Source organism: Antechinus flavipes, chromosome 3, assembly GCF_016432865.1.
Source record: "Antechinus flavipes isolate AdamAnt ecotype Samford, QLD, Australia chromosome 3, AdamAnt_v2, whole genome shotgun sequence".
Taxonomy (NCBI): domain Eukaryota; kingdom Metazoa; phylum Chordata; class Mammalia; order Dasyuromorphia; family Dasyuridae; genus Antechinus; species Antechinus flavipes.
In genome coordinates, this window is record NC_067400.1 from 396,637,876 (window position 1) to 396,663,759 (window position 25,884).

General features: G+C 34.3%; 1 protein-coding gene across 10 annotated transcripts in view; it reads right to left on the reverse strand.

Annotated features, from left to right (window-relative positions):
* Positions 1–25,884, reverse strand: part of ANKAR (ankyrin and armadillo repeat containing) — a 111,411-nt gene that overhangs the window by 43,459 nt on the left and 42,068 nt on the right. For all 10 annotated transcript variants that reach the window (XM_051986016.1, XM_051986017.1, XM_051986014.1 and 7 more), the window contains 2 exons: positions 12,872–13,080; positions 10,286–10,390 (listed from right to left, as the gene is read on the reverse strand). In XM_051986016.1, coding sequence (XP_051841976.1) covers positions 10,286–10,390; positions 12,872–13,080 — 314 coding nt within the window. The remainder of the gene's footprint in view (positions 1–10,285; positions 10,391–12,871; positions 13,081–25,884) is intronic.

Sequence of the window (25,884 nt, forward strand, 5' to 3'; positions counted from 1 at the left end):
CCAGTGCACCACCTAGTTGTCACTAAACTTTTTCTTGATAGAAGAACTTCTAAGACATATTGCACACTTCTGCTTTTTAGAACTAAATATATTGATCATAATATTTTTGAGGACTCACTGTTATTATTGCAAATGTAACTGTTTCATGTTGTTGTATAAGTATATGCTCTCAAAAATTGCTAAAGAGTACAAAGCTAATTGCCTCTCTATAGAATGGGCCCAGGCTTCTTAGAAAAACTAGATTTTAACCTGTGTTACTATCATTATCATACAAATGCTGTGAAGAATAATGTCTTTGTATGTAAGTTTCTGTACATCCATACCAACTAGTTTACTTAAAATGAGGATACAGGCCAAAGAAGAACTAGAAAATATTATGAAATGCAAAATGGATAATTTTGATTTTATTAAATTAAAAAAGTTTTGTACAAACAAAATCAATGCAGCCAAGATTAGAAAGGAAGCAGAAAACTGGGGGTGGGGGGAGAAGAGAATATTTCATCCAAGGATTCTGATAAAGGCCTCATTTCTAAAATATGTAAAGAATTGACTCAAATTTATAAGAATACAAGGCATTCTCCCATTGATAAATGGTCAAAGGAGATGAACAGGCTATTTTTAAATGAAGAAACTAAAGCCATTTCTAGTCATATAAAAAAAAAAAAGCTCTAAATCTCTATTGATTAGAGAAATGCAAATTAAGACAACTCTGAGGTACCACTTCACATCTCTCAGATTGACTAAGATGACAGGAAAAGATAATGATAAATGTTGGAGGGGATGTGGGAAAACTGGGACACTAATATATTGATGGAGTTGTGAACTGATCCAACCATTCTGGAGAGCAATTTGGAACTATGCCCAAAGGATTATCAAACTGTGCATATTCTTTGATCCAGCAGTGTCTCTACTGGGTCTGTATCTCAAAGAGATCATAAAAAAGGGAAAAGAACTCACATATAAAAAATATTTGCAGCAGCCTTTTTTGTAGTGGCAAAGAACTGGAAACTGAATAGATACTCGTTAGTTGAAAAATTGCTGAATAAATTATAGTATATGAATGTTATGGAATATTATTCTATAAGAAACAATCAGCAATATGATTTCAGAAAGGCCCAGAGAGACTTACATGAACTGATGCTAAATAAAGTTAGTAGAACCACTTGTTCACAGTAACAAGGAGATTATGTGATGACCAACTCTGATGGACTTGGCTCTTTTCAACACTGAGATGATTCAGGTCAATTCCACTAGAGCTGTGATGGAAAGAGCCATCTACATCAGAGCACTATGGAGACTGAATGTGGATCACATCATAGTATTTTTACCTTTGTTGTTATTGTTATTTGCTTGTTTTTTCCCTTTCTCATTTTCCCCTCTTTTTGATCTGACTTTACTTGTGTAGCATGATAAATATGGTAATATGTTTAGAAGAATTGCAGGTGTTTTACCTATGTTGGATTATCTGTTGTCTAGAGAAGGAGGGAAGGGAAGAGGAAAAGAGAAAAATATGGAACACAAAGTTTGCAAGGGTGAATGTTGAAAATTGTCTTTGTATTTTGAAAAATAAAAAGCTATTACAAAAAAAAAAATGAAAAAGAATGAGAATAAAGACTAAATAGATTTTTTCCAAATATCAATAGGCATGTTCCAATCAAAAATTGGTGCGAACTTTTCTATCTATACTGGATCCCCTAATGCCAACTCTAGTATCTTGTCTAGACTTTTATTTCTTCCTATCTCCTGATCCTTGTTATTGGACAATGTTTCTACTTCTGTCCAACATAAAATATGACTTTCTAGACAAGAATTCTTATCTAGAATAGCATTCTCTTTTTTTGCCCATTCTCTTCTTTGGCTTAAGTGAGATGGCCCCTCAGTTCTTCCAGCTCTAAATTGATGACCTCTTGGTATTTCTTTTGCTACATGCCTCTTCTTAGTGACCTTATCTGGTGCCTGGTCTTGACTTTTTTTTTTTTACCAACTCCTGCAGCTCTGTACCTGCTTTTGATAATTTTGTGTCTCCTTCTCTCACTGTCTTGTAACTGTGATTTTCTACTGCTTTTATTATGCCTGCCACTAATTGTGTTTATCTCTCCAATCCAATTTTTTTTTTCCTGATCAGCTAGGAAGTCAGGCTATCCCAAGATGTTAAGTGCTTGAAAGTATCTTAGAGACCATCTCATTCAAGATTCTCATTTTCTAAGGGAAGAAAATGAAATTTACAAAAAACAGTGATTTACCTAAACATCAGAATAACAAAATCGTTTGAAGTAGAAAGGACTTTTAAGAGTCATATAAGTTCCAACTCCTTCATTGTATAAAGGAATTTAGGAAAATTATGCCCAGAGTGGTAAAATGTTTTGCCCAACATTTGTTAGAATTGTGTGCAATGTCAGGATATGATTTAAATGAAAGAATTAAATGTTAGAGTTTTCAGACTTCTCCTGTAGAGAAGAGATGGAGCTGGGAAAGATAAACTGACTATAGAATGAGACTCTTTATGACAGATACTTTGGTGGCTCAGATATGTTCTCCTGGTTCTCACTTCACTTTGTAACAGTTCATTTAAGCTTTTCCAGGTTTTCCTGAAATCTTCCTGCTTTTCATTTCTTATAGCACTATAATATTTTATTACAAAAATATACCGTAACTTGTTCAACTATTCCCCAACTGATGGACATCAATTTCTAGTTCTTTGTCAACATTAAAAAAAAAGCTGTTACAAATCTTTTTTGTGCAAAAGTCATTTTTTTCTTTATTTAAAAAAAGTCTCATTGGATTTATATATATTTTTACGATGTTTAACATCTTGCCATCTAAGAAAGGGAATGAGGGGAAGGGAGGGAAATCGGAACACAAGATTTTGCAAGGATCAAGGGTGAAAAATTATTCTTGCATATGTTTTGAAAATAAAAAACTTCAATTAAAAAAACAAGACCAAAAAAAATCTCTATGAGAGTTCTGGAAGCAGAGCCAGGATAATGGAGTGAAGATAGGAAGCTGCTCAAGTTTTCCCAGTTTCCCTTGAAAACCACATGAAACCAAACCTATGAACAAGTCTGATGGAATGAACTCACTCCTCAGCTCAAGATATATTAGAAGGACTTCAAGAAAGGTCAGTCTCATTGGTGTCAGCCCAGCTCAGACAGTCTGGCAAAGCCATGAGAGGGTCCTTAATCACAGCAAGATCAGTAACTCAGATCCTCTACCTTACTTCTTAAAATTTTCATTTGGCCTAATGCAAAAAAAAAAAAAAATCCTCTGAAGAAATTAATTAAAAAAAAAAAACACAATTGGCCAAATGCAAAAAAAAAAAAAAAAATCCACTGGAAAAAACAAAAACTAACTGAAGAAAATCATACATTAAAAACTGGAACCAGGCAAATGGAAGCTAATGACTCTATGAGACATCAAAAATCAGTCAAACAAACAAAAACAATTTAAGTATCAAGAAGCAGCAGTCAAGATTTGCCAGGATGTGGTGGCTTCTATAATAAAGGCTCAGGGGGCCTAGAATACTATATTCTGGAAGGCAAAGGACATGGGATTACAAACAAGAATGAACTACCCAGCAAGACTGAGCATAATCTTTCAGGGGAAGAGATGTAGCTTCAATGAAGTAAGATTCTTTCCATCATTTCTATTGAAAAAAAAAGAACTAAACAGAAAATTTGATCTTCAAATACAGGATTTGAGAGAAACATAGAAAGGTAAACAAGAAAAAAATCTTATTTTTAAATAAACTGTACATCCTTAGATGAGAAAATACTTGTAATTTTTGGGAATTGTATATTTATTGGGGCTATTAGAGGGAGTATACATGGATGAGGGGTGTGGGTATGAAATGACTCTGATGTGATGATATCAAAGAAAAAGACATTAAGAGATGGAAAAAAAGATTGTATGGGAGAACAAGAAAAGGGAGGTAAAGTGAGATAAATTAGATCACATGAAGAGCACAAAAGACCCATTACAATGGAAGGAAAGAAGGAAAGGGGACAAGCATTGTCTGAAGTTTAATCTCATCAATTTTGATTCAAAAAGGGAATAATTCAGTTGAGTATAGAAATTTATCTTACCCCATAAGGAGGTTGGAGAAGAAAAGGGAAAAAAAGGAGGTAGAATGAAGGTCACTAAGGTGAATCTTACCCCATAAGGAGGTTGGAGAAGAAAAGGGAAAAAAAGGAGGTAGAATGAAGGTCACTAAACACTAAGAAAAAGGGGTAAGAAAAGATATGAGGGGTGATAGAAAGGAGACCTGGTTAAGAGCAGGTGAGTTAAAAACACAACATTACTAAGGAGAAAAAGGATGGAAAGAGAGCAAAAATATATACAAAGAATAATATAGAATGGAGGGAAATACAAAGTTGGTAATCATAACTCTGAGTGTGAATGGAATGAACTCTCCCATAAAACGGAAGCAGATAGCAGAGTGGATTAAAAACCACAATCCTACATTATATTGTTTAGAAGAAACACATTTAAAACAGAAATATGTACAGAATAAGGATAAAAGATTGGAGCAGAAGTTTGTATGCTTCAGATGAAACAAAAAAAGCAGGAGTAGCAATTCTGATCTCAGATAAAGAAAAAGCAAAAATAAATGTAATTTTAAAAGATAAGGAAGGAAACTACATCTTGTTCAAGGATACTATAATGAATTAATATCAATACTAAATGTATATTCACCAAGTACAGCATCCAGATTCTTAAAAAAGTTAAGCCACTTAGAGGAAGAGATAGACAGCAAAACTTTACTAGTAGGGGATCTCAACCTCCCCCTTTCAGAATTAGATAAATCTAACTACAAAATAAACAAGAAAGAAAGTAAGGAGGTTAACAGAATCTTAGAAAACTTAGATATGGTAGACCTCTGGAAAAAATTGAATAGGGATAGAAAGGAATATTTTTTTTTTAAATCAATAGCTTTTCACTTTCAAAATGCATGCAAAGACCTATATTCACCCCTGCAAAACCTATGTTCCAAATCTTTCTTTCTCCCTTCCCTTTCAACCTCCTCCCCTGGACAGCAAGCAATCCAACATCGGTTAAACATATATATAAAATGCATATGTTTAACCGATGTTGGATATATGTATATGTATATATATATATATATATATGTGTGTGTGTGTATATATATATATATATATATATATATATATGTATATATATATTTTCCACATTTATTATGCTGCACAAGAAAATAAGATCAAAAAAGAAAAGTAAATGTGAAAGGGAAAAAAAGCAAGCAAACAAAAAAGGTGAAAAGGAAAAAAAATGAGAAAAAAAGCAAGCAAACAACCAAAAAGGTGAAAATGCTATGCCATGATCCATTTTCAGTCCTCACAGGCCTCTTTTGGGATGCAGATGATTTTCTCCACTACAAGTCTATTGGAACTGACCTGAATCACCTCATTATTGAAAACAGCCAAGTCCTTCAGAATTGATCATCACATAATTTTTTGTTGCTGTATACAGTGTTCTCTTGGTTCTACTCACTTGACTTAGCTTCAGTTCATGTAAGTCCCTCCAGGCCTTTCTGAAATCATCCTGCTGATCATTTTTTATAGAACAATAATATTACATAACATTCACATACCCTACCTTATTCAGCCATTTTCCAACTTATGAGTATCTGCTTAATTTACAATTCCTTGCCACTTCAAAAAGGGTTGTTATAAACATTTTGGCACATGTGGGTCCTTTTCCCTTTTTTATGATCTCTTTGGGATACAGATAAGTAATGGCACTACCGGGTCAAAGAGCATTTACAGTTTTATATCCCTTTGAAAGGACATAGTTCCAGATTATTCTCTATTATGATTGGATCATTTCACAATTCCACCAGCAATGCATTAGTATCCTAGTTTTCCCATATCCCCTCCAATGTGTATCATTATCTTTTCCTGTCATTTTAGTCAATCTGAGAAGTGTGAAGTGATACCTCAGAGTTGTCTTAATTTGCATTTCTCTAATCAATAGTGATTTAGATCATTTTTTCACATAATTAGAAATGATTTTAATTTCTTCATCTGAAAATTGTCTGTTCATATCCTTTGATCACTTATCAATTGGAGAATGAATATATCTCCTCAGTAGTACATGGCACCTACACAAAAACTGACATGTGTATTTGGACATAAAAACCTCACAATCAAATGCAAAAAGACAGAAATAGTAAATGCCTCTTTTTCAGATCATGATGCAATAAAAATGACATTCAATAAAGGACCAGAGATAGACTAAAAAACAATTGGAAATTAAATATTCTAATTTTAAAGAATGAGTGGGTCAAACAACAAATCATAGAAACAATAATTTCATCCAAGAGAATGATAATAATGAGACAACATACCAAACCTAGGAGAATGCAGCCAAAGCAGTTCTTAGAGGAGATTTTATATCTCTAAATAATTATATGAATAAAATAGAGAAAGAGAAGATCAATGAATTGGGCATGCAACTAAAAAAAGCTCAAAAAAGAATACATATTTAAAAATATCTCTTTGGGATACAGACCTATTATTGGTATTGCTGGGCCAAAAGGTATGCATGGTATAGCCTTTTGGGTATAGTTTCAAATTGCTCTCCAAAATCAGTTCACAATCCAACTGATCTTTTGGGTCAATCCACAATTCCACCAACAATGGTGTCTTAATTTTCTTCCTTCCCCACCAACACTATCAGTTTCCTTTTTTGTCATTAGCCAATTTGATAGGTCTAAGATGATACCTGAGAATTTTTTAAATTTACATTCTCTTAATTACTCGGGATTTAGAGCATTTTTTCATATAGCTATAGATAACATCGATTTTCTTTTGTCTGAAAACTGTTTATATCCTTTGACCAGTTATCATTTGGGAAATGACTTGTATACTTATTAATTTGATTCAGTTCCTATATAGTTGACAAAAAAGGCCTTTATCAAAGATACTTGTAAAAAATTCCCCCCCAGTTTTCTCCTTTCAAAAGTTGTAATTCTTGTAAAATGTTTCCTTATATTGAGCCAAAATTAACTTTTCTGTGACTTCTACCCTTTGCTTCTTGTTCTGTATTCTGGGTTAAAACAAAACAAATCCAGTTTCTCTTCCATCAAATATCTGAAGACACTTTTATAATATGCAGAGTATATTGGGACTTTTTTTTTTTCTTTCTGGAGAATTGTTGATGACCTCAGTGAGGGAAAGTCTTATTATCTCCTCCCAAGGGACTCCATTCCACTGTCAGGAAGTTTTAATCATTAAGAACTTATTTCTTGTATAGTAATGTTCTGATTCCAGTCTTCCAGAACAAGCCTATCCTTATTGTTTTAAGAATTACCTCTAAGAGTTTGGAAGTGATTTTTCTCTAATGCTATCAAATTGAGCTCCCCAATCTGGCATGACCCCCACTGTTAGCCCCACTGATTAATGCCCCATTTAAATTTATCAGTTAGCTTTTAAAAAGAAATATTTATTGTGAAGCTACAAGAATAAAAGTTACTAACCATTTCCTCCTAAAATTCTTTCATATATCAGACTCTGAGAAGAGTGGGCTTAAAATCAATACAATTTCAAATACCATTCATTATACCAAGTTCATATCCCAGTGTGGAACCGTTTTTGGATGATAAGTCTGTATCTCTGCTACTGCTAGACTGAATCAAGCCAATGGTTCGGGACTTTGATACTCACTATCTAATTTCTGACAAACGCCTGTATGTGTATCAATCAGCTCCTGGAATTCTGGTGACTCACCTCACTGACCTTTCAGAGCCCATAAGATCATAGCCATCTATAATGCCCTTTACCTAAAAACATGAAACAATAAGCACCATGGAGACAGAAAGCATAGCGGAACTATGCATCCTGGTTTCATACCAGCTCCAGATGAGAAATGGCCCCAAGTCTCTCACTCACTCAAAGGAATTTTGTAGCTAATTCTCTTCTTTTAGGGCCAGTCAGACTTGGAAAAAACTAGAATTCAGCATTTTGACCTGGCTATCAATTGGCTTTTGAATTTATTCTTCTTCAGGCACACAGGTGATCAGCAGTCCATCTCCTGATTGTGTCCTTAGCATACTGGAATTTGTTACAGAATATCTGCACAAGTTCCAAAATGGAGAACAGAGCACTTTCATTAATTACACAATGGGGCTCTAGCAGCTGATGGAATCCAAATGAGTTATCTAACCTCCCACACATTGCCCCTTGTTCATTATTTTCAAATCAAACCTAAATCTTCCTTTTCCTGCTGCTTCCTCCAGTTATTCCTACTTTTGATCTTTAGGCCAAATAGATGAGGTTTTTAACTCCTCTTTTTCATGACATTTGTTTCAATACTTGAAGATTACTCTCATTTTCCTAATAAGCTTATTCTTCTACAGCTATACCTATTTAATTCCTTGAATCAATCTTTATAAGTCCTTCATCATTCTTTGATGCCTATTTCTATCTATGTGCCCTTCAGCTTATTAATACTCTTCCTTAATTGCAATATTCTGAAATGAATGCAATATTCCAGATATGATCTGTCTAGCACAAAATACAATGAGACTATCCACCTTTGTTTTGGATATTATATCTTTCTTAATGTAGCCTAAGACCACTGTTTACAATCTACTAAAACCCCAAATTATTTTCATACAGTCTACCCTTATCTTATCCCTGTGAAACTAGTAGTTTAAGTGCATGACTTTACAGCTATCTATATAAAATTTATCTTCAATCCCTAATTTTAGTCTTTCTAGATATTTTTGTATCCTGTCTCATCCAATGTCTTAGCTATTCCTCCAAGTTTCAAATCTTCTACAGACCCTTGAACAAGCCATTGTTTAAAATGTTGAATAACCCCAAGAAAAGATCCTTGACATATATCACTGGAAATCTCACAACAAGCTGAAGACCACCAATTAATGACAGTTAATTGAGTCTGGCAATTTAATAAGTTCCAAATTCATTTAACAGTACTGGTGGCTAGCCCACACCATTCCATCTTATATGCCTCTTTGTCAGTGGTACAAAAACTGTCTAGTGATTAGAAATGTTCAAAAGGAGGCTAGATAGTAATCTATTATGTATGTAATAGTAGTAGTTCCTGTATTAGACAGCTAGGTGGTGCTTGGAATCAGGAAGACCTGAATTCAAATTCAACCTCAGATATTTGTTTACTGTGTGACCCCTGAGCAAGTCATTTAATCTGTTTGTTTCCTCACCTGTAAAATGGGAATAATAATAGCAATTAACCTCTTGGCATAGTGAAGATCAAATGAAATAATAATTCTAAATCACTTAGCATAGTACCTGGCCCATACTAAGTGCTGTACAAATATTATACAGTTAAGATAGATGGAAAATTATAATTCCCTTCTCAAAGTAAGACTTTATACTAATAAATAAGCCAGAAATAGAACATCAACATGTTGAAAATAGGAATTGTGAGAAATGCCAAAAAGTTGAGTTTCTACAGTATTGCAAGCTTTGAGGTAGTATGGGATAGTGGGTACCACTGACCAAGATGTTTTCAGAGAGTGAGAGGTTAAGGAAGATTCCACAGAACAATTAAGTGATCAATAGAAGTCTTGAACAAACAAGGAAGTGGGGGGCTAGGAAGACTTAGATGGATTCAGCCCCAAATTAAGTCCCTGCTTAATAGACTAATTGAATATTAAACAACACACCCTAGAGGAGGAGTTTTACACCACTTTTGAACATAGGATGTATGATGAAGGGGGAAACATGTTTTGTACATGTTTAGGGGAAATATGTAGTGGGAGTATCAGAAAGACTGTAACCCAGATGAAACAGATCAATCCGTTCTCTGAAGGAAAGGGCTGCGCCACACTAGCAAGTATAAAGATTCCCCCATTTCTATACTCATTGCTCCTTCTTCTGGAAGAGGAATGGGGCCTGCTGCTAGACAGAAATGTTAAGACTATTCCTTAAGATTTTTCTTTAATAATTTTCCCTCAATATCTGATTTTCAGTGTCAAGAGTGTATTTCTAACAGGTATTCAAAAAATATTGTTGTACTTAAAAAAATTTTTTTAAAGCCAATTTTATGTGTTGAAAAAAAAGTGGAGTTCCACAGAAATGGAATTATTATAATTCCATGAGATTACACTTTATCCAAAGTTAAAAGAGGATAAAATTTAGTTAAATGTTCCCTTGTTGTATGACCAAATAATTAGGCAACAATGAAGCTATTTTAATGAAATCAACCTAGCTATAAAGTGGTACTATATAAATTAGTAAGCAGATTAATAAGTAAAAATTAAGTTATCTGTTTCTTTTCATATTACCTGCATCTAAAATACACCTCCAATAGTTTTCATTTGCTAAGCAAATTACTTCCAAGGACATGACGGCCATCATCTTCCGTTTATAACTTTCAGATTGCAACATTTCTGGTGGAAGTTCAATAGAAAAATGTAAAATATGATTCCATAAGATACATGTAAAATATGATTCCATAAGATACAACTATGTAATTAAGTTTTTCTCTACACAAACAAAATGAAGTAGAAATGGGGAGGGCTGTCAAAATCATCAAATCCAAAAAGCAATAAAGTTTTTACCTGTGCATGACCTGTACAAGGTGATAAACAGATAAAGTTAGAATAACATGGTTTCTGATCTCTAAGGTCTAAGTTATTTAATTATCAAAAAAGAGAGGAGGAAGTGGACTTGCTATTGAAGAAATTAGCATCTTCTTTGACCTACATCATCTAGACTTATTTTCCAATTGACTCCAGTTTATAAGAATGCTAATTATTTTTCTAATTTACTTGTTAAAATACAGTTCAAGGAACAGTCCAAACTATGTTATTGTCAATGAATATTTGTTCACTCTGCTTGGGATTTGTTGTTTGTTGTTAATAAGATACTTTTTCTATCTTTAAGAAACTCATAATCCAAAAATGAAAATAACATGCAACAACATATGCTTCTAATCAGTTCTTAAAGCAAAAGCAAAATGGCATTTCTCTTTCCTTCCTCCATCCTCACCACTCTTCACCCTCACTCTTCTTTAATGATAATCCATGTCTGATTCCTCCAAAACCATCTAACTTCACTAAAACCTAAATTTCTAAATCTAAATAAATTCCTAGGCCTAAATAAAAAACTAATTTCTCTTGGAAGTCATCCCTAACTCCATCACTCACAAACCCTTTAAACACTGTTGGTCATACTTATTAAGGAGTAGAAAGTCTTTTAGACAATTGTGAAAGTATGACCATTCTCTATTCCTTTTGGTTACAAGATTAGATTATCTCTAGTATCCCTTCCAGACCTAAATCTATTATCCTATGTTGGTGGACATTGACAAGCATATCAAATTTAATATATCTAAATTGCAACTTTTTATAATTCTCCCTCAAATTATTCTTCTTACAAATATCCCTTTTCATATTAGGGGACCACCGTACTCCCAGAAACCCAAGTTTGCAACTTCAAGTAACTTTGACATTTATCTCTCCTTTGATTTCCGTATCTAAATAGTTGCCAAATCATATCAAACATATCTCCACAGTTCTTGTATCTTCTTCCTTTCTCCACTCTGATGACTAATACCTCAATTCAGTTCCTCATCAGTTAGACTATTGCAATTATTTTCTAATTGGTCTCCCACATTTCAGTCTTTATTCTCTCTAATCCATTTCCACATAGCTTCCAAACTGATATCACTAAAACAGTTATAAATATTTCATTCTTCTATTCAGAAATAAGTAATTTCCTCATTTTGGGATTAAAATGTAAAGTCTTTATGTAAAGCCCTCCACAATCAAATTCTCAAGTATCTTTCTAGACTTATTTAATAATATTCCTCTTCTTGTATTCTCCATTCTAATTATATTTCCTATATGCTATAATTCTTTGCACATATTGTCCTTCTCCTGAAGTGAAGCACAATTCACTTGTCACCTCCTGGGTGAAGTCTTTTCTGAATATCTTAGCTATTAAGACTACATTTTTAAAAAAATAACATTGTTTTATTTCATACACACTTCATTTATATATACTTACCTATGGTCCTTTGTTATCTCCACTAAGTATGATATTTTTAATGATGTCCGTAAAGCCAGAGACTGTTTTGTCAATGTTTCATAATGACTAACATGATACAACACAAAGTGCAGGTGCTTAATAAATGTGGAATTTAATTAAATTGTGAATTTTGAATAAGAAACAAACAAAAAACAGTTGTGTTGCATTTTGGCTCATTTTTTTAAGTTTTATTTTGCTAAAAGGCTACTTAAAAAAATAACACATTTATTTTGCATCCACAGTCTTCAGTAAGGCTCTATAATTCAGGAGATACAGGGATGTATTTTCAATGTATGTTAAAACCTTTCCTTAATGTTTATGTGAACAAGGGATTTAAACAAATAGTTCTCAAAAGAATCCTAACTATATGAAACATTGTTCTAAATCAGTAATAATTAGAGAATTCCAAGTCAAGATTAACTCTGAATTGTCCCTTACATGAAAGGGACAAACTACCAAAAAATGCCAGAAATGGGAATTATCAATAAGAAAGGGACTGTAGGAAATAGGCACACAAATGTTTGAACTATGAATTGGTTGTTCATACCGGAAAACAACTTGCAATCATTCTAAGAAAGTGGCTAAAATGTCCATAGGCTTTGACCCAGACATAGTACCTTCAGGTATGTACCCCAAGGATGTAAATGGTTAAAAAGATATATAAATATATGTGTAAAAATATACATGCACATAGAGAAAAATGAAGGTAATATAAAAACAATATATTAATTTTTAATGTTAAATAACTTCATTTATGGATCCTACTTTAGAATGAATGCTAATTATTAAAGCGCATAACAATTTCAAAATTTATTTGAAAAGAAAAGATGTCTACTTACCTACCAAGGTGTTCCATGCTGGGAGTTCAGGGATATTTAACTCAATAATATACTTCAAAACTTCTGTGTGAAAGTTTAGCACTGACAAATGAATTATATTATTTCCTTTGCTGTCTGTTTTATTCCAATTAGCACCATGAGAAAACAGAAAATGGAGTGTGTCTAATGCTCCAGATGTGGCTGCAAGTAATAATGGGGTACACGGATTTCTGAAAAACATAGGAACACCCTGTAATACCATGGCATAATAGGGTATAGAATGTTAATTAAATTTGCTTTTTCATTTAAGTTATCTGATTCAAAGTGATATTTATATAAAATGGTATATTTATATAAAAAATAAAAAAGTAAAATAATTTAAATAGCTTTGAACTATTATAGTATTGTGTATTCATCACAAAGCCTGAACCCCATTATTCTGACTTTCTCAAGAAATCCTGCCAACAAAGAAATCTCCCTTAATCTGCTATTAATATGTTCTGCCTACAATTTGTTCCTTATTTACCTCTTTTGTCTCTGCTCTTCTTAATTATCCCAACCTCTCCCTCAGTCCAGTTCCACTTCACCCCTGATTCTATTCCCCTTAAATTTGCCTCTCATTCACTGCTGGTGCCTTATAGAAAGTCTATTCTATTATGGGAAATGCTTTAGCTCTGAGTCCATCTTATCTCCTACATCTATCTCCTCTAACAATGTCATGTCACTAACTGACTTCTTCTTTGGAGACCTAACCTTTTTTTTTTGTCCCATAAATCAGTGCTATAGATTGTTCTCTTTGGATCACCAAGCTCAATTTTACTACACTAAGAATCTCTATCATCCTTCCTTTCCTCATTTGAAGCCCATATCAATTATTCCACATTCTCTAAATTCTATCCTACTGTTATCATATACTCCCTTTATGACCCTCTTCAATGACTTTAAGACCTAAATTAAGGTGTTTATTTTTATTGTTCTGTTTCATCTCTTATTGTGCTCAGCAAATTACTTGTATTCACATTAATGATTTGACATCTTTGCTGTTTCTTGACTTCTTTGATTCTATCTGCAATTCCCCACATCAAAAACATACCAGGAAAAAAAAATACCTGGAAGACTATGCCCTTGACCTCAATGTTTAATTCCTTATATCTCAAATGTCATAATTCCCCTTCTCTATCACAGGATTTTAATTGAAATCTCTCCAACCAGCCAAGATTTATTGAACTAAGCTTTTTATAGTCACCTTTGACCTCCAAATTATTTAACTTTTTCTATTTAACCTATTTCCTGGTCTTTTAATTATATATCTAGTCATGACTACAGGTAACTGTGTTATGGTCAGCAATTTCAACACAAATTTCAACACATTAAACTTTCTTAACTTTGTACCTTTAAATTTCTGCAATATCCCAGTGTCTTCAAACCCTATATTTCACCTCCGGTTCATTTTTGTCATATTTATTTCTAGGACCACAGCTGTGTTTATATATAAAGTCAAGTTGATATTCAAGCTTAACCTACTATAAAGTCATGGTATCTATTGTGAACTGGGCTCTTACTATTGCTCTATAATCTTATATCCATTTCTTGTTGGTTATTTTATAGACTATTTACAATTTTCTCCATTTTATTCATCCAGCTAATTAAGAGATCTTAATATGCAGATAGTACTATACTAAGTGTTATGACATATCTACACATTTATCCATGCACACGTATGTATGTAAGGTTTAGACATGGCCCCATTCTGAATACCTTTAAAATCTCTTAAAGGAGATAAAAATATATACACAAATGTTATTTTGATTAGTTTATTATTTAAATTATAGCACTATATAAGGTTTTTTTTCCTTCTACTTAACCTGTTTTAACTTCTTCAAATAATTAGATATTGCCTACCCATAACTCTCCATTTGTTCACTATTATCTGTCTCAATCCTAAACCAAACTTGCTGCTCTCTTCCCACTCCTATTAATTTCATCTCTATTCTGCTTTTCAGTCCATACTTGTCCCTCCCAGGAAATGACAGTTTAAAAGCAGAAGAAATAATTTCTGGTTAGCGATCATTATGGAAACTTCTGAATAAGTATTTGAACTGGATCTTAGCACTGATTTAGCAATGAATATACTTTTGTTTCTACTCTATTGAAATCTTCTAATTCATCTTACCTCAGCCTCTTTGTTCAGTACAGAAGTTTCTAATATTTAGAATCAAGGTAGAGGGAATGACATGAGCCAACTCATGGAGTGGGAGTGCTTGAACAATGTACAGGAAAGGTTATTAAATTTTCCCTCTGAATTAGGTTTTGTTTTTTGTTTGTTTTACACCTTCAAACATGCTTAGAAACTACCAACAACAACAAAAAAAATCTTTCACTTGGCCCTGCCCTTCTAATGAGCTATATATAATCTGATTCTGTCCTTTTCACTGCCAAATTTATGAAATGTTCAGTTTATTTCTGCTGGCTCTACTGTCTCCCATTCCTATTATTTATCTCATTTTCATTATGATCACCAGTGATCATTTTTTTTCATTTACTCTCTACTAAAGTCTTTGCAACACTGGATGCTGTTAACTGTGTCCTACTTCTAGAAATTCTTTGCTTTCTTCATATTAGAATGGTTGTTCCAGTTAGCTTTATCACCACTGCAATGGTTCCCTCACTGGCTCTTCCTACTGCTCATGCCCTTCAAGGCATGGGCCTTTAAATGTAGGAATTCCTTAAGATTCAGTTTGCCTTCTACTTTTTAATCACAACATACTCTTTCTTGGAGATTTCATTCATCACATAGTTTCAAATAACAAACTTTTACAAATGCTTAAGACTTAAATCTGTGTTGTTAGACCTATCTCTCACTCAAGTTTTATTTCTGCATTTTTGATTACCTGTTGATCCTTTCCACTGGGATATCTTACTATCACTTCACACTTAAAATCTCTAAAACAAAATACATCACTTTTCCATCAAAACTGGCTTTTGACTTTTTTTTTTTAACTAATCCTCTCAGTTACCCAATCTGAAAAATTTTGAGTTATGTGCCTTGAGTATGGCCATGCTGAACAAGTAATATTACAAAGATGAATTTATAGATTCAGTATAGTAACAATCAAAATACTAATAGGATGCTCATAGAAGCAAATAAAGAGGTGATCAAGTTTAAGGAACAACCAGAAAATAATTATCTAAGGGTTTTTTTTTTTACTTCAAAAGGAAAAAAATAGACCTGTACTACCAGATCTCAGATACCAGATATTATAAAGAAGTAATTATTAAAATTATCTTGTACTAGATGAAAAATAGAAATGGGGTCAGTTGAACCAAATAATTAATTCAGAAGCATAATCAAACACATGCAACAGAGTTGAGCTGAATAAATCCCAAACCATAAAACAGTATTTAATAAGGCTTCTTTTAAGCAGCATTATAATTAAAAGTAGAATTAGATCTTTTATCTCACACTCTGGAGTGAAATAAATTCCAAGTGAATCAGTGATCTATTCTTCTAATTAGAAAAAAATTTAGAATATGGTGTGATATACCTATTACCATTATGGAAAGAAGGAAATTATTTATTCAACAGATAGAAGACATTATAGGAGTCAAAATAGATGGATCTGATTATATTAAAATAAAATTTTAATAATAAAAACATTGTAGTCTGAATTTAAAAATTAAAAATATTTGTTGAACACATTTCTGATTTTAAAAAGAAACTTGATAATATTTCTAACAAAATGACACAAGTTTTGAGAAGGATTTATTTCCCAGTGTATGGATATGAACAGGCACTTCTTGAAAGAAGAATCACAAGTTACTTTAAATCACTGGAAAATTTATTCACACTCTTTAGTTATCAGAAAAATGTAAATTTAAATAACCCTGAAATGTAAATTTTGCATCAACCAATTTGGTAAAGACACTTAAAAATTTTAGAATTTTGCCTATAGAAATATGAAAATTAGGCATAAAAGTATGCAATTAATAATGGAAATGTGGATTGATGCAATCTTTTTGCAAAATAATATGATAGAACATACTAAAAGATACATAATTGTTCATACCCTTTGATATAATGATCCCAATTAAGGACTATGATTTTAAAATATTATTGAAAACAAAATAAATGTAATTGTTAAAGAATATTCATGCCAACTTTGTTTATAATGGCAAACTACAAGAAGCATCTATGAAGCAGTTACTGGAGCAATGCTGAAGAAATTCTAACATGCTTACATGTTGGAATTTAAGCTATTATAAATAAAAAAAAATGGTTAATACAAAGAAATATGTGAAAACATGAAGTGATGCAAAGGAAAGAAGAATTAGAATAATATACATGATGACCATAAATACATTAAAAAGATAGCAATAATATATGAAACAATACACAAAAGAAAAAAGATTAGAAAAGGATATGGAAGCAAACTTTTCTTAAACATGTTTTTCTTAAAGATATTGTGTATGTCATATCTTTCTAGTTTATCTTGAAGTTACTGTGTATGACATATATAAATTACAAACAAGGGATTTATAGTTTTATTATAAATTTTTAATTGTTGAACATTTGAATATTAGTTTTTACTGATAATAACTTCAGGATGGAAAAAATAAAATTTAGACATCTTTTTCTTTTCCCTTATCTATTCTATCCTTAATCATTAAATCTGATTTCTTTGGAATATCCCTACCTCTCTCTCTCATGACCATCCTGGCTCATGGCTGAGTTTTTGTGTAGCCTTCTAACTCATAATCTTGACTCCAGTTTCTCCTTACTCCAATTCATCCTGCACATGATGCCCTAGTAATTTTAAAGCATCTCTTTTATAATTTGACTCCCATTTGGAAGCCCTCAATGGCTTCCAGTTGCCTATTGGTAGGGGGAACCTTACATTCAACCTTTTTAACTTTTTCCCCCCTCTGTTTAGCTGAATATTTTGCATCTTTAAAATCCAACTCAGAATCCTCTTCCTCCAAAATGCATTTCCTGACAACTCCAACAACAAAGATCTCTCCCTTTCTGAATCACATTTGGGAAATCACTCTTATGAGTACATACCCAGCCTCCTCCAAGAATGAGTTTCATGAAAATATGAAATAAAACAAAATTATTCTGTGCTTAATTCCATGAGGAAAATGTTAAAAATTGAATTGCAAGCAGATTAAGAGTTCTGGATTTGGGATCAGAAAATGTAGATTCAGATCTTGCATCTAATACTCATAATATGTATGATCTTGGGCAAATCATTTCATTTCTAGCCACTAGATACTTTTTTTGAGATCCTTTCAAAATCCAGAATCATTAGCCTATTTGTCACCATTTAATTAGAACCTCAGATAATAATCTGAGCAACATTATTGCATGAGTTTTTTTTAAAACAATATCATAATAGGATTTATAATCAATGACATGTTTTTAAAATGAAATGGGTTCTGATTATATTAGGTAGAATATACCTTTCCTTTGTTACTTAACTAATTTATGTACCCTAACAAGTTCTTTGGAGGGCAAATGTATACAAGAGTCTGAGAGCAGCTCTCAGCAAACTTTGATTTACTCTTCTATGTGAATATTTTGGCCTATACCATGTACATATTGAATGTCTCTAAAGTGAAGTATGTGATCACCACCCTTCTTTTGTTTTCTATGTAGCATATGATAGTAGCTATAACAGAGCTTGGAATCAAGAGACCTGAGTTTGAAGCTCTTAGACACTTACCAGCTGTGTGATCAAGTCATTAACCTTTCAAAGTGTCAGTTTCCTTTTCTGTAAAATAAAGATCATAACACCTACCTCTCAAGATTTTGAAGAAAGTTCTTTAAGTAAAGTATACAATAAATAGATTTAATAAGGACTTATTATTCTTTTAGAGAAGTATTTCTCATATTGAAAATTAGAAAGTTATTATATAGTATATTGGAATTTTAATTTTTCCTCACTTTAGTTAGAAGAAATTGAAGGTAGTTAAGTGCAGTGGATAGAGTTCTGGTCCTGGAGTTAGGAGGGCCTGAGTTCAAATTTGACCTAAAATACTTCGCTGTATAATCTTGGAAAGTCACTTAAACTTATTTGCCTCAGTTTCCACATCTGTAAAATATTCTGGAGAAGGAAATGGCAAACCATTCTATTATCTTTGCCAAGAAAACCTCAAATGTGATGATCATGAAAAATCAGACGTTATTAATATCCAAAATAAAAAACAAATAATAAACTGAATAGTTACATCTTACATTTTTTTTTCTACTACTTAAACAATCTTATTGGCATTATCACTTTAAACATCGGAAAAAATCCTTCAATAGTTCCCCTATCTGCTATAAAATAAAGTCCATTTTTTCAATCCATGATCTGGTCCATCTTGGATGATCTAGGCTACTAAATAGTTTCCCCTGTGGTCTCCCTGCTTTAAGTCTGTCCTCATTCCAATCCCCCTTCCACAAAGTTGCCAAAATATTGTATTTTTATTTTTTTCTAAAGTATAGGTCTAATCATATCACCTCCAGCATTCAACAAATTACAGTGGCTCTTTATTGCTTGACACAACTTTTCTGTTTGACATTTAAGGCTCCTTCCTATCTTTACAATTTTCCTATAATATTCTTTCCTTCTTATACTGTGTTCCACACATGACTAGCCATCACACATGATGCTACATTTTCCATCTCCATGCCTTTGCCATAGCTCAGAATTCATTCCCTCCTTATCTCTACTTCTTGGAATCTCCAGTTTCCTTCAAGATTTCAATCGCCACCATCTTCATGAAGATATTCTGGTCCCCCAAAGTTGTTAGTCTACACATATTCATTTGTATACATGTATTTTTCTCCATTAGATTGTAATGGAGGTAAGTTTATGGGTAGGGACTGTTTCACTTTTGTCTTTGTATCGCCTGTGATTAGAACAGTTCCTGATATTGAAAATGCTTAATAAATGTTTGTTGATTGATCTTTCCCTATATCCATTCTTCCACTGAGAGAATATTGATTTTTAAAAGATAGGTTGAATTCTGATGGTAGCATGTTGAGGACCAGAACTCTGAAAAAGTGTACTTGAATCTAGGTCAGTAGGGTGCTTATAGTTAAGTACCTACTCAGTGTGAGATAATGGTTCTCTATGGTGATATAATGGTTGCACATGCTTAGTGTGTTGTAGTGATGTAATCATACTGAGGTATTTAAGGGCCTCTCAGACACAGAAGACTCTCAGCCACAGACACAGAGAAGAATTCAGGCTCCAGACTTCAGAAGCCAGATTCTATCTTTGACCAGCCTTGTGAGTCTCCTGCCTTCTTCACTCCTTCACTAAGACCAAGGACTCAGGTTGATCCCAAGGTCCACCAGAGAGCTAGCCCAGACATTACGGCCAAACATGGGGCCCTGGAAATGCAGGGCCTTGGAAAGCAGGACACAAAGCAGTTCAACTGATTCGATTGTAAGCTCAGTATTTAAGTCCCTGTGACCCTGAAATAGAGTGAGTATAAAAATAGACAAGCAGGAAGCTTTGGTAAGGGATAAACTAGTCATTTTTGTTTTTCAGCTGAAATGGGGCAATTACCAAAGAAAGAGCCTCCTTCACGCAAGGGAAGTATGTAGCATGCATAGTTAGGTTAATAGAGAAGCAAAGTTTGTTGGTAAATTGGAAGCAGATTACTGGACTCTTAAATATATTAGAGTGCACATCCCTTTGGCTATCTAAGGAAGAAAAATTAGAGCCAGATATGTGGGAAATAGTGGGAGAACAACTAATTGAATATTACAAAGCTATGGGTCCTGATTCAATTCCTGAGGAAACATTCCTTATGTACAATATAATATAATTGGCTTTAAAGAATCCCACAAATTCTTAAGAAAAAAAAAAAAGGAAAAAGTTCTAAGGAGAACAATCAGATAAGGAAGTATGAGGAGAAAGAGCAGGAGGGGGATGGTATTGACAAAGCAGCTGAAAGGCATGGAGAGTTATACCTGAACAGGCTCTATTAGGGCATTCCTCATCTCCTGACCCACCCCCCTCAATTTTGCCTTTGTGGATAGAGGGAGGAGGAGGAGGGAGAAGGGCAGTGACACCATCAGCGCCACCCATGCAGTAGCTTTGTCCACCCCCATGACACGATTACAAAAAATACTAATTAAAGCTAAAGAGGAAGGACAGGATACATCTGATTTGAGAATAGAAAAGTACCTTGTGATCGAAGAGTTTGACTTCTTCAGGTCAAGAAAAAGAAAGATATACTCCTTTTAATGTGGAAATTATTGAAGATCTGAAAAAGGCTTGCACTTTTTATGGGTCTACATCATCTTATGTTAAGATGTTATTAGAGAATTTGGCTTTTGAAATTTTAACCCCTAATGATTGGAAATCTATAGCAAGGACATGTTTAGAATCTGGACAAAACTTGTGGCTTTCTGAGTATAGTGAACTCTGCAGAATACAAGACCAATGAAATAGGCAACTTGGAGTTAATATATCAGTCACCTTTAAACAACTAGCAAGTTTAGGTCTTTATGTAGACACTAGCTCAGATTAATTACCCTATAGCAACATATGAGCAAATTGCTTCTGCTGCTATCAAAGCATGGGGCACCCTCCCAGGAAGACAAGATAGAGGGGAAGCCTTCACAAAAATAGCACAAGGTCCAATTGAACCCTTTCCTGATTTTGTGGGATGTCTGCAAACAGCTGTCATATGAATTATTGGTGAAAATTCAGCAACAGAAATTATGATAAGACAACTTGCTAAGGAAAATGCTAATGAGGTTTGTAGAGGAATTATACTAGGACTACACAAGGATGCTCCTTTAGATGAGATCAAAGATGTTGTGCCACAGTGGGCACAAATGCCTTTTATAGCCAGGGCATGATGCAGATTTCCCAAGATCCGAATATGGGAAGACAGGGTCCCTTTTGGCAAGGGACTTCCAGAGAGACTACATGTAGGATTCTTTAAAGCCAATTATATTATATTGTACATAAGGAATGTTTCCTCAGTGGTAAAATAGGGCATCTGAAACTCAATGTTGGCATAGAGACAGAATGAGAAAACAGGGTGGGAGAATAAGACCCAATACCCCATGTCCAAAATGCAACAGAGGTTTCCATTGGGCCTCAGAATATAAATTGATTCAGGGAGACGGGATGTGGGGCCCAACCCTAGAACCCCAGGCAAAAAACAGTTGGGGCATGATGGCAGCCTATGATACACCCATTGAGTCTTTAGAAGTTCAGTACTCAGACATGATCAATCATTTAAGAAACAACCTGATGGGAGAAAGGCATTAAAATTGGGGAGAATAGAATTGTATGCAGCTGGGACTACTGAGATACCCCCCTGGAGAGTGAAATCTGTCCTTGTCCCACCTATAGGTCCTTTGCCTCCAGGCACAGTAGGCTTGACTATTTCAATTCCTGAGAGCGCTTACAAAACAGCATCCATCCACACACTGATATGGGAAACTGGGGAATATGTAAATAATATCCCAATCACTAATACAGGTAGACAATGTGTGACTTATTACGTGTGACTTATTATGCAGGAGAAATAGTAGCTTCAGGTTTACTCATACAGAATCCAAATAGGCAATCTGGTGATATTTGTCCAGATTTTGACTCCCAGCAATGGAATCCAGGAATATTCTAGACTGCAGCTATTATAGCTGACCATCCTATGCTTGCTATCTATATAAATAGCCTACTATTAGAAGGATTGGTAGACACTGGTGCAGATCGTACAGTCATTAGAGGTGCCAACTGGCCCAGTCACTGACCAAAGATTAAGGCAAACACCTATATGTCTGGCATAGGAGGATCAATAGCAGCTGAAGTTAGTGCTACCCCTTTGAGATGGACTTTTGAAAGTGAAACAGGAGTTTTTACCCTTTTATAGTTGAAAAGATCCCCATCAGTCTATGGGAAAGAGACATCTTACAACAATTAGGATTACAAATGAGTACTTCGTTTTTTTTTAGGCAGGGCTGCTGTTGAAGGCCTGCCAACAATCTCACCTGTTCCCATTCAATGGAAAACTGATACACCAGTATGGGTAGAACAGTGGCCCTTAACAAGTGATAAAATTCAGGGCTTATTAGATATAGTACAGGAGCAACTTGACCAACGACACTTACAACCTTCTCTAAGTCCTTGGAATTCCCCAGTGTTTGTTCTAAGAAATCTGGAAAATGGAGGATGTTGATTGATTTAAGAAAAGTAAATGAACAGATGGAAACTATGGGAACTCTTTAGCCTGGACTTCCATCTCCTACTCAATTGCCTAGAGAATGGCCTCTTTGGGTTATAGACATTAAGGATTGTTTCTATTCTATCCCTCTAGATAAGGAGGATATGAAAAGATTTGCCTTTTCAGTGCCCAGTGTTAACTTAGTTGAGCCTTATAAAAGATATGAATGGACAGTTTTGCCACAAGGAATGAAAAACAGCCCTACTATGTGTTAAATGTATGTTGCTGCTGCTCTTACTCCAGTCAGAAAAGCATTTCCAAAAGTCATATTGTTACATTATATGGATGATATTTTGGGGTGTGCACCTGAGGAACAAATGTTAGAAGCATGTCTACAAAAGATCATACAAACACTAAGAAACTACAAATTGCATATAGCTCCAGAAAAAATTCAGTATTTTCAATATTTAAGATACAAAGTATAACCTAAGGTGCTTACAGTACAAAAGTTTTCTTTAAGAACAGAGAAGTTGAACACTTTAAATGACTTTCAGAAATTGATAGGAGATATCCAATGGATGCTTCCAGTGTTAGGCTTGACTACCTATCAATTGCAACCATTATATGCCATTTTAAGGGGAGACACTGCTTTAAACTCACCACATCAGCTTACAAAAGAAGCTCAAGAGATTTCGAGAGAAGTTGAACTGGCTTTATCCAATGTGGTTAAAAGAGTTACTCAAAAAGCTTTGGAAATATCAGTTTTTGCTATAAAGGAGACACCCATAGCAGTCCTTCATCAAGGAGACAGTGTGATAGAGTGGGTAAACCTCCTGGCACAACCAGAACAAAGCCTTACTCCTTACCCAGTGCTTGTGGCTAGAATTTTATTGAAGGCCATTAAGCAAGCAGTACAAATATCTGGGATAAGATCTGACAAGATATACACCTTTTATACCAATGCACAAATTAATGTGTACTGTTAAATAGCTTGCTTTCCTTTTCATGCTCCTATGTTCCCTCCAGGGAAAAACCCTCATGGTTTGAGACCCAATGAAATTTGGCAAATGGATGTGACCCATTATCTTTTGGTTGTCTGTCTTTTATCCATGTTGTGGTAGACACTTTTTCAGGATTTACTTTTGCAATACCAGCAGCAAAAGAGACAGCCAGAGTGGTCATTGAATTCCTTATACAAACTTTTGCAATTATGTGTGTGCTACAAGCAAATAAAAACAGATAATGGACCTGCATATACTTCTAAACATTTTGCACACTTCTATGCACAGTATAAGATTTTACACACCATTGGCATACCCTTTAATCCTCAAGGACAGGCAATAGTAGAGAGGAAAAACAGAGATATTAAGATGCTCCTCCAAAAACAAAATAAAGGGGGAGCCACAGGTAATCCTAGAGAACTTCTAAATCTAGTTCTCTATAACATTAAATTTTTAATTTTCGATAAAGATGCACTGGTCCCGGCAGACAGGTTTTATGACCCACTGGAAGGACAATGTCCAGTGCGAGCATCTCCACTATCTTTAGATAATTGCCAGGTGATGTGGAGAGACCCAGAAAGTGGTGAATGGAAGGGACCAGATAGGTTAACTGCCTGGGGGAGAGGGTTTGCTTGTATCTCTACAAATGGAGAAGGAATCAGATGGGTGACAACGAGCCATATTTGCCTTGTCCATTGGAGAGAGATGGAGCAGACCCTTGAAACGAAAGAGAAGACTCCAGAAACATTGGGTGGTTCCATCACTGATTGTGCCCACCAATGAAAGAGCATGGCAGTTATGGCAGCTGACTCATGGACATTAAAAACTGTTGATAAGACTGATGCAGGACTTCAGTACCAGCAGGAATCATTCAATTCCCTGACACATGCAGTGATAGACAATAGATTGGTTTTGGACTATTTCTTGGCTGCTGAATGAGGTGTGTGTGTGTGTGATTGTTATTTATATATTCTCCTTCTAGGACTTATGGGCATGTATAATTCCTCATTCATGTTGTTTGTTACATCACTACTAGCCTGTATTATATTATTATGTGCTTGAGTAATTCCTCCCATGCTGATGGATTTCAAGTAAGACCCTTCAGCCCAGAAGAAATCCGCTAACAATATCTGGTCTGACTCCCCATTTCCCTTTGGTGTTTTCATCAACCTGAGAAGTCAGGGAGGGCGTGACCACCTGTGTTGTAAAACAAAAGAAAGCGGGAGATGTAGAGGGCTGGAACTCTGAAAAGGTATACTTAAATCTAGATCAGCATGGTGCTTCTAGCTAAGCACTTACTCAGTGTGAGATAATGGTTCTCTATGGTGATGTAAATGTTGTACATATTCAGTGTATTGTAATGATGTAATTGTACTGAGGTATCTAAGGGAGTCTCAGACACAGAAGATTCCTCTCAGTCACGGCTCTCAGCCACATACAGAAGAGAAGATGCCAGACTCCAGATTCCAGACTCAAGACTCCATTTTTGACCAGCCTCAGGGTGGCCCTCCTGCTTCCTTCACTCCTCTACTAAGACCAAGGACTCAGGCTGATCCTGAGGTCCTCCAGAGAGCTAGACTGGACATTACAATAGGGTAGAAAGCCAGTTCTTCAATACCTCCTTTGCCACAAGAAAATAATATTCAAATATGAATGAATGAATGAGTACATATAAATGATATAGTAAGAAGAAGGATAAGAAAAAAAGGAGCAACTATAATCTCAAAAGAAAATAACCTATCAGATATATAAAAGGAAAAGACAAAAAAATAAACAAGCAGCAGAAAAAAAAAAACCTTCTAACAACAAATATTATGGATTAAGAGGTTCTGAAGAAAAAGCATAAGAGAAAAATGA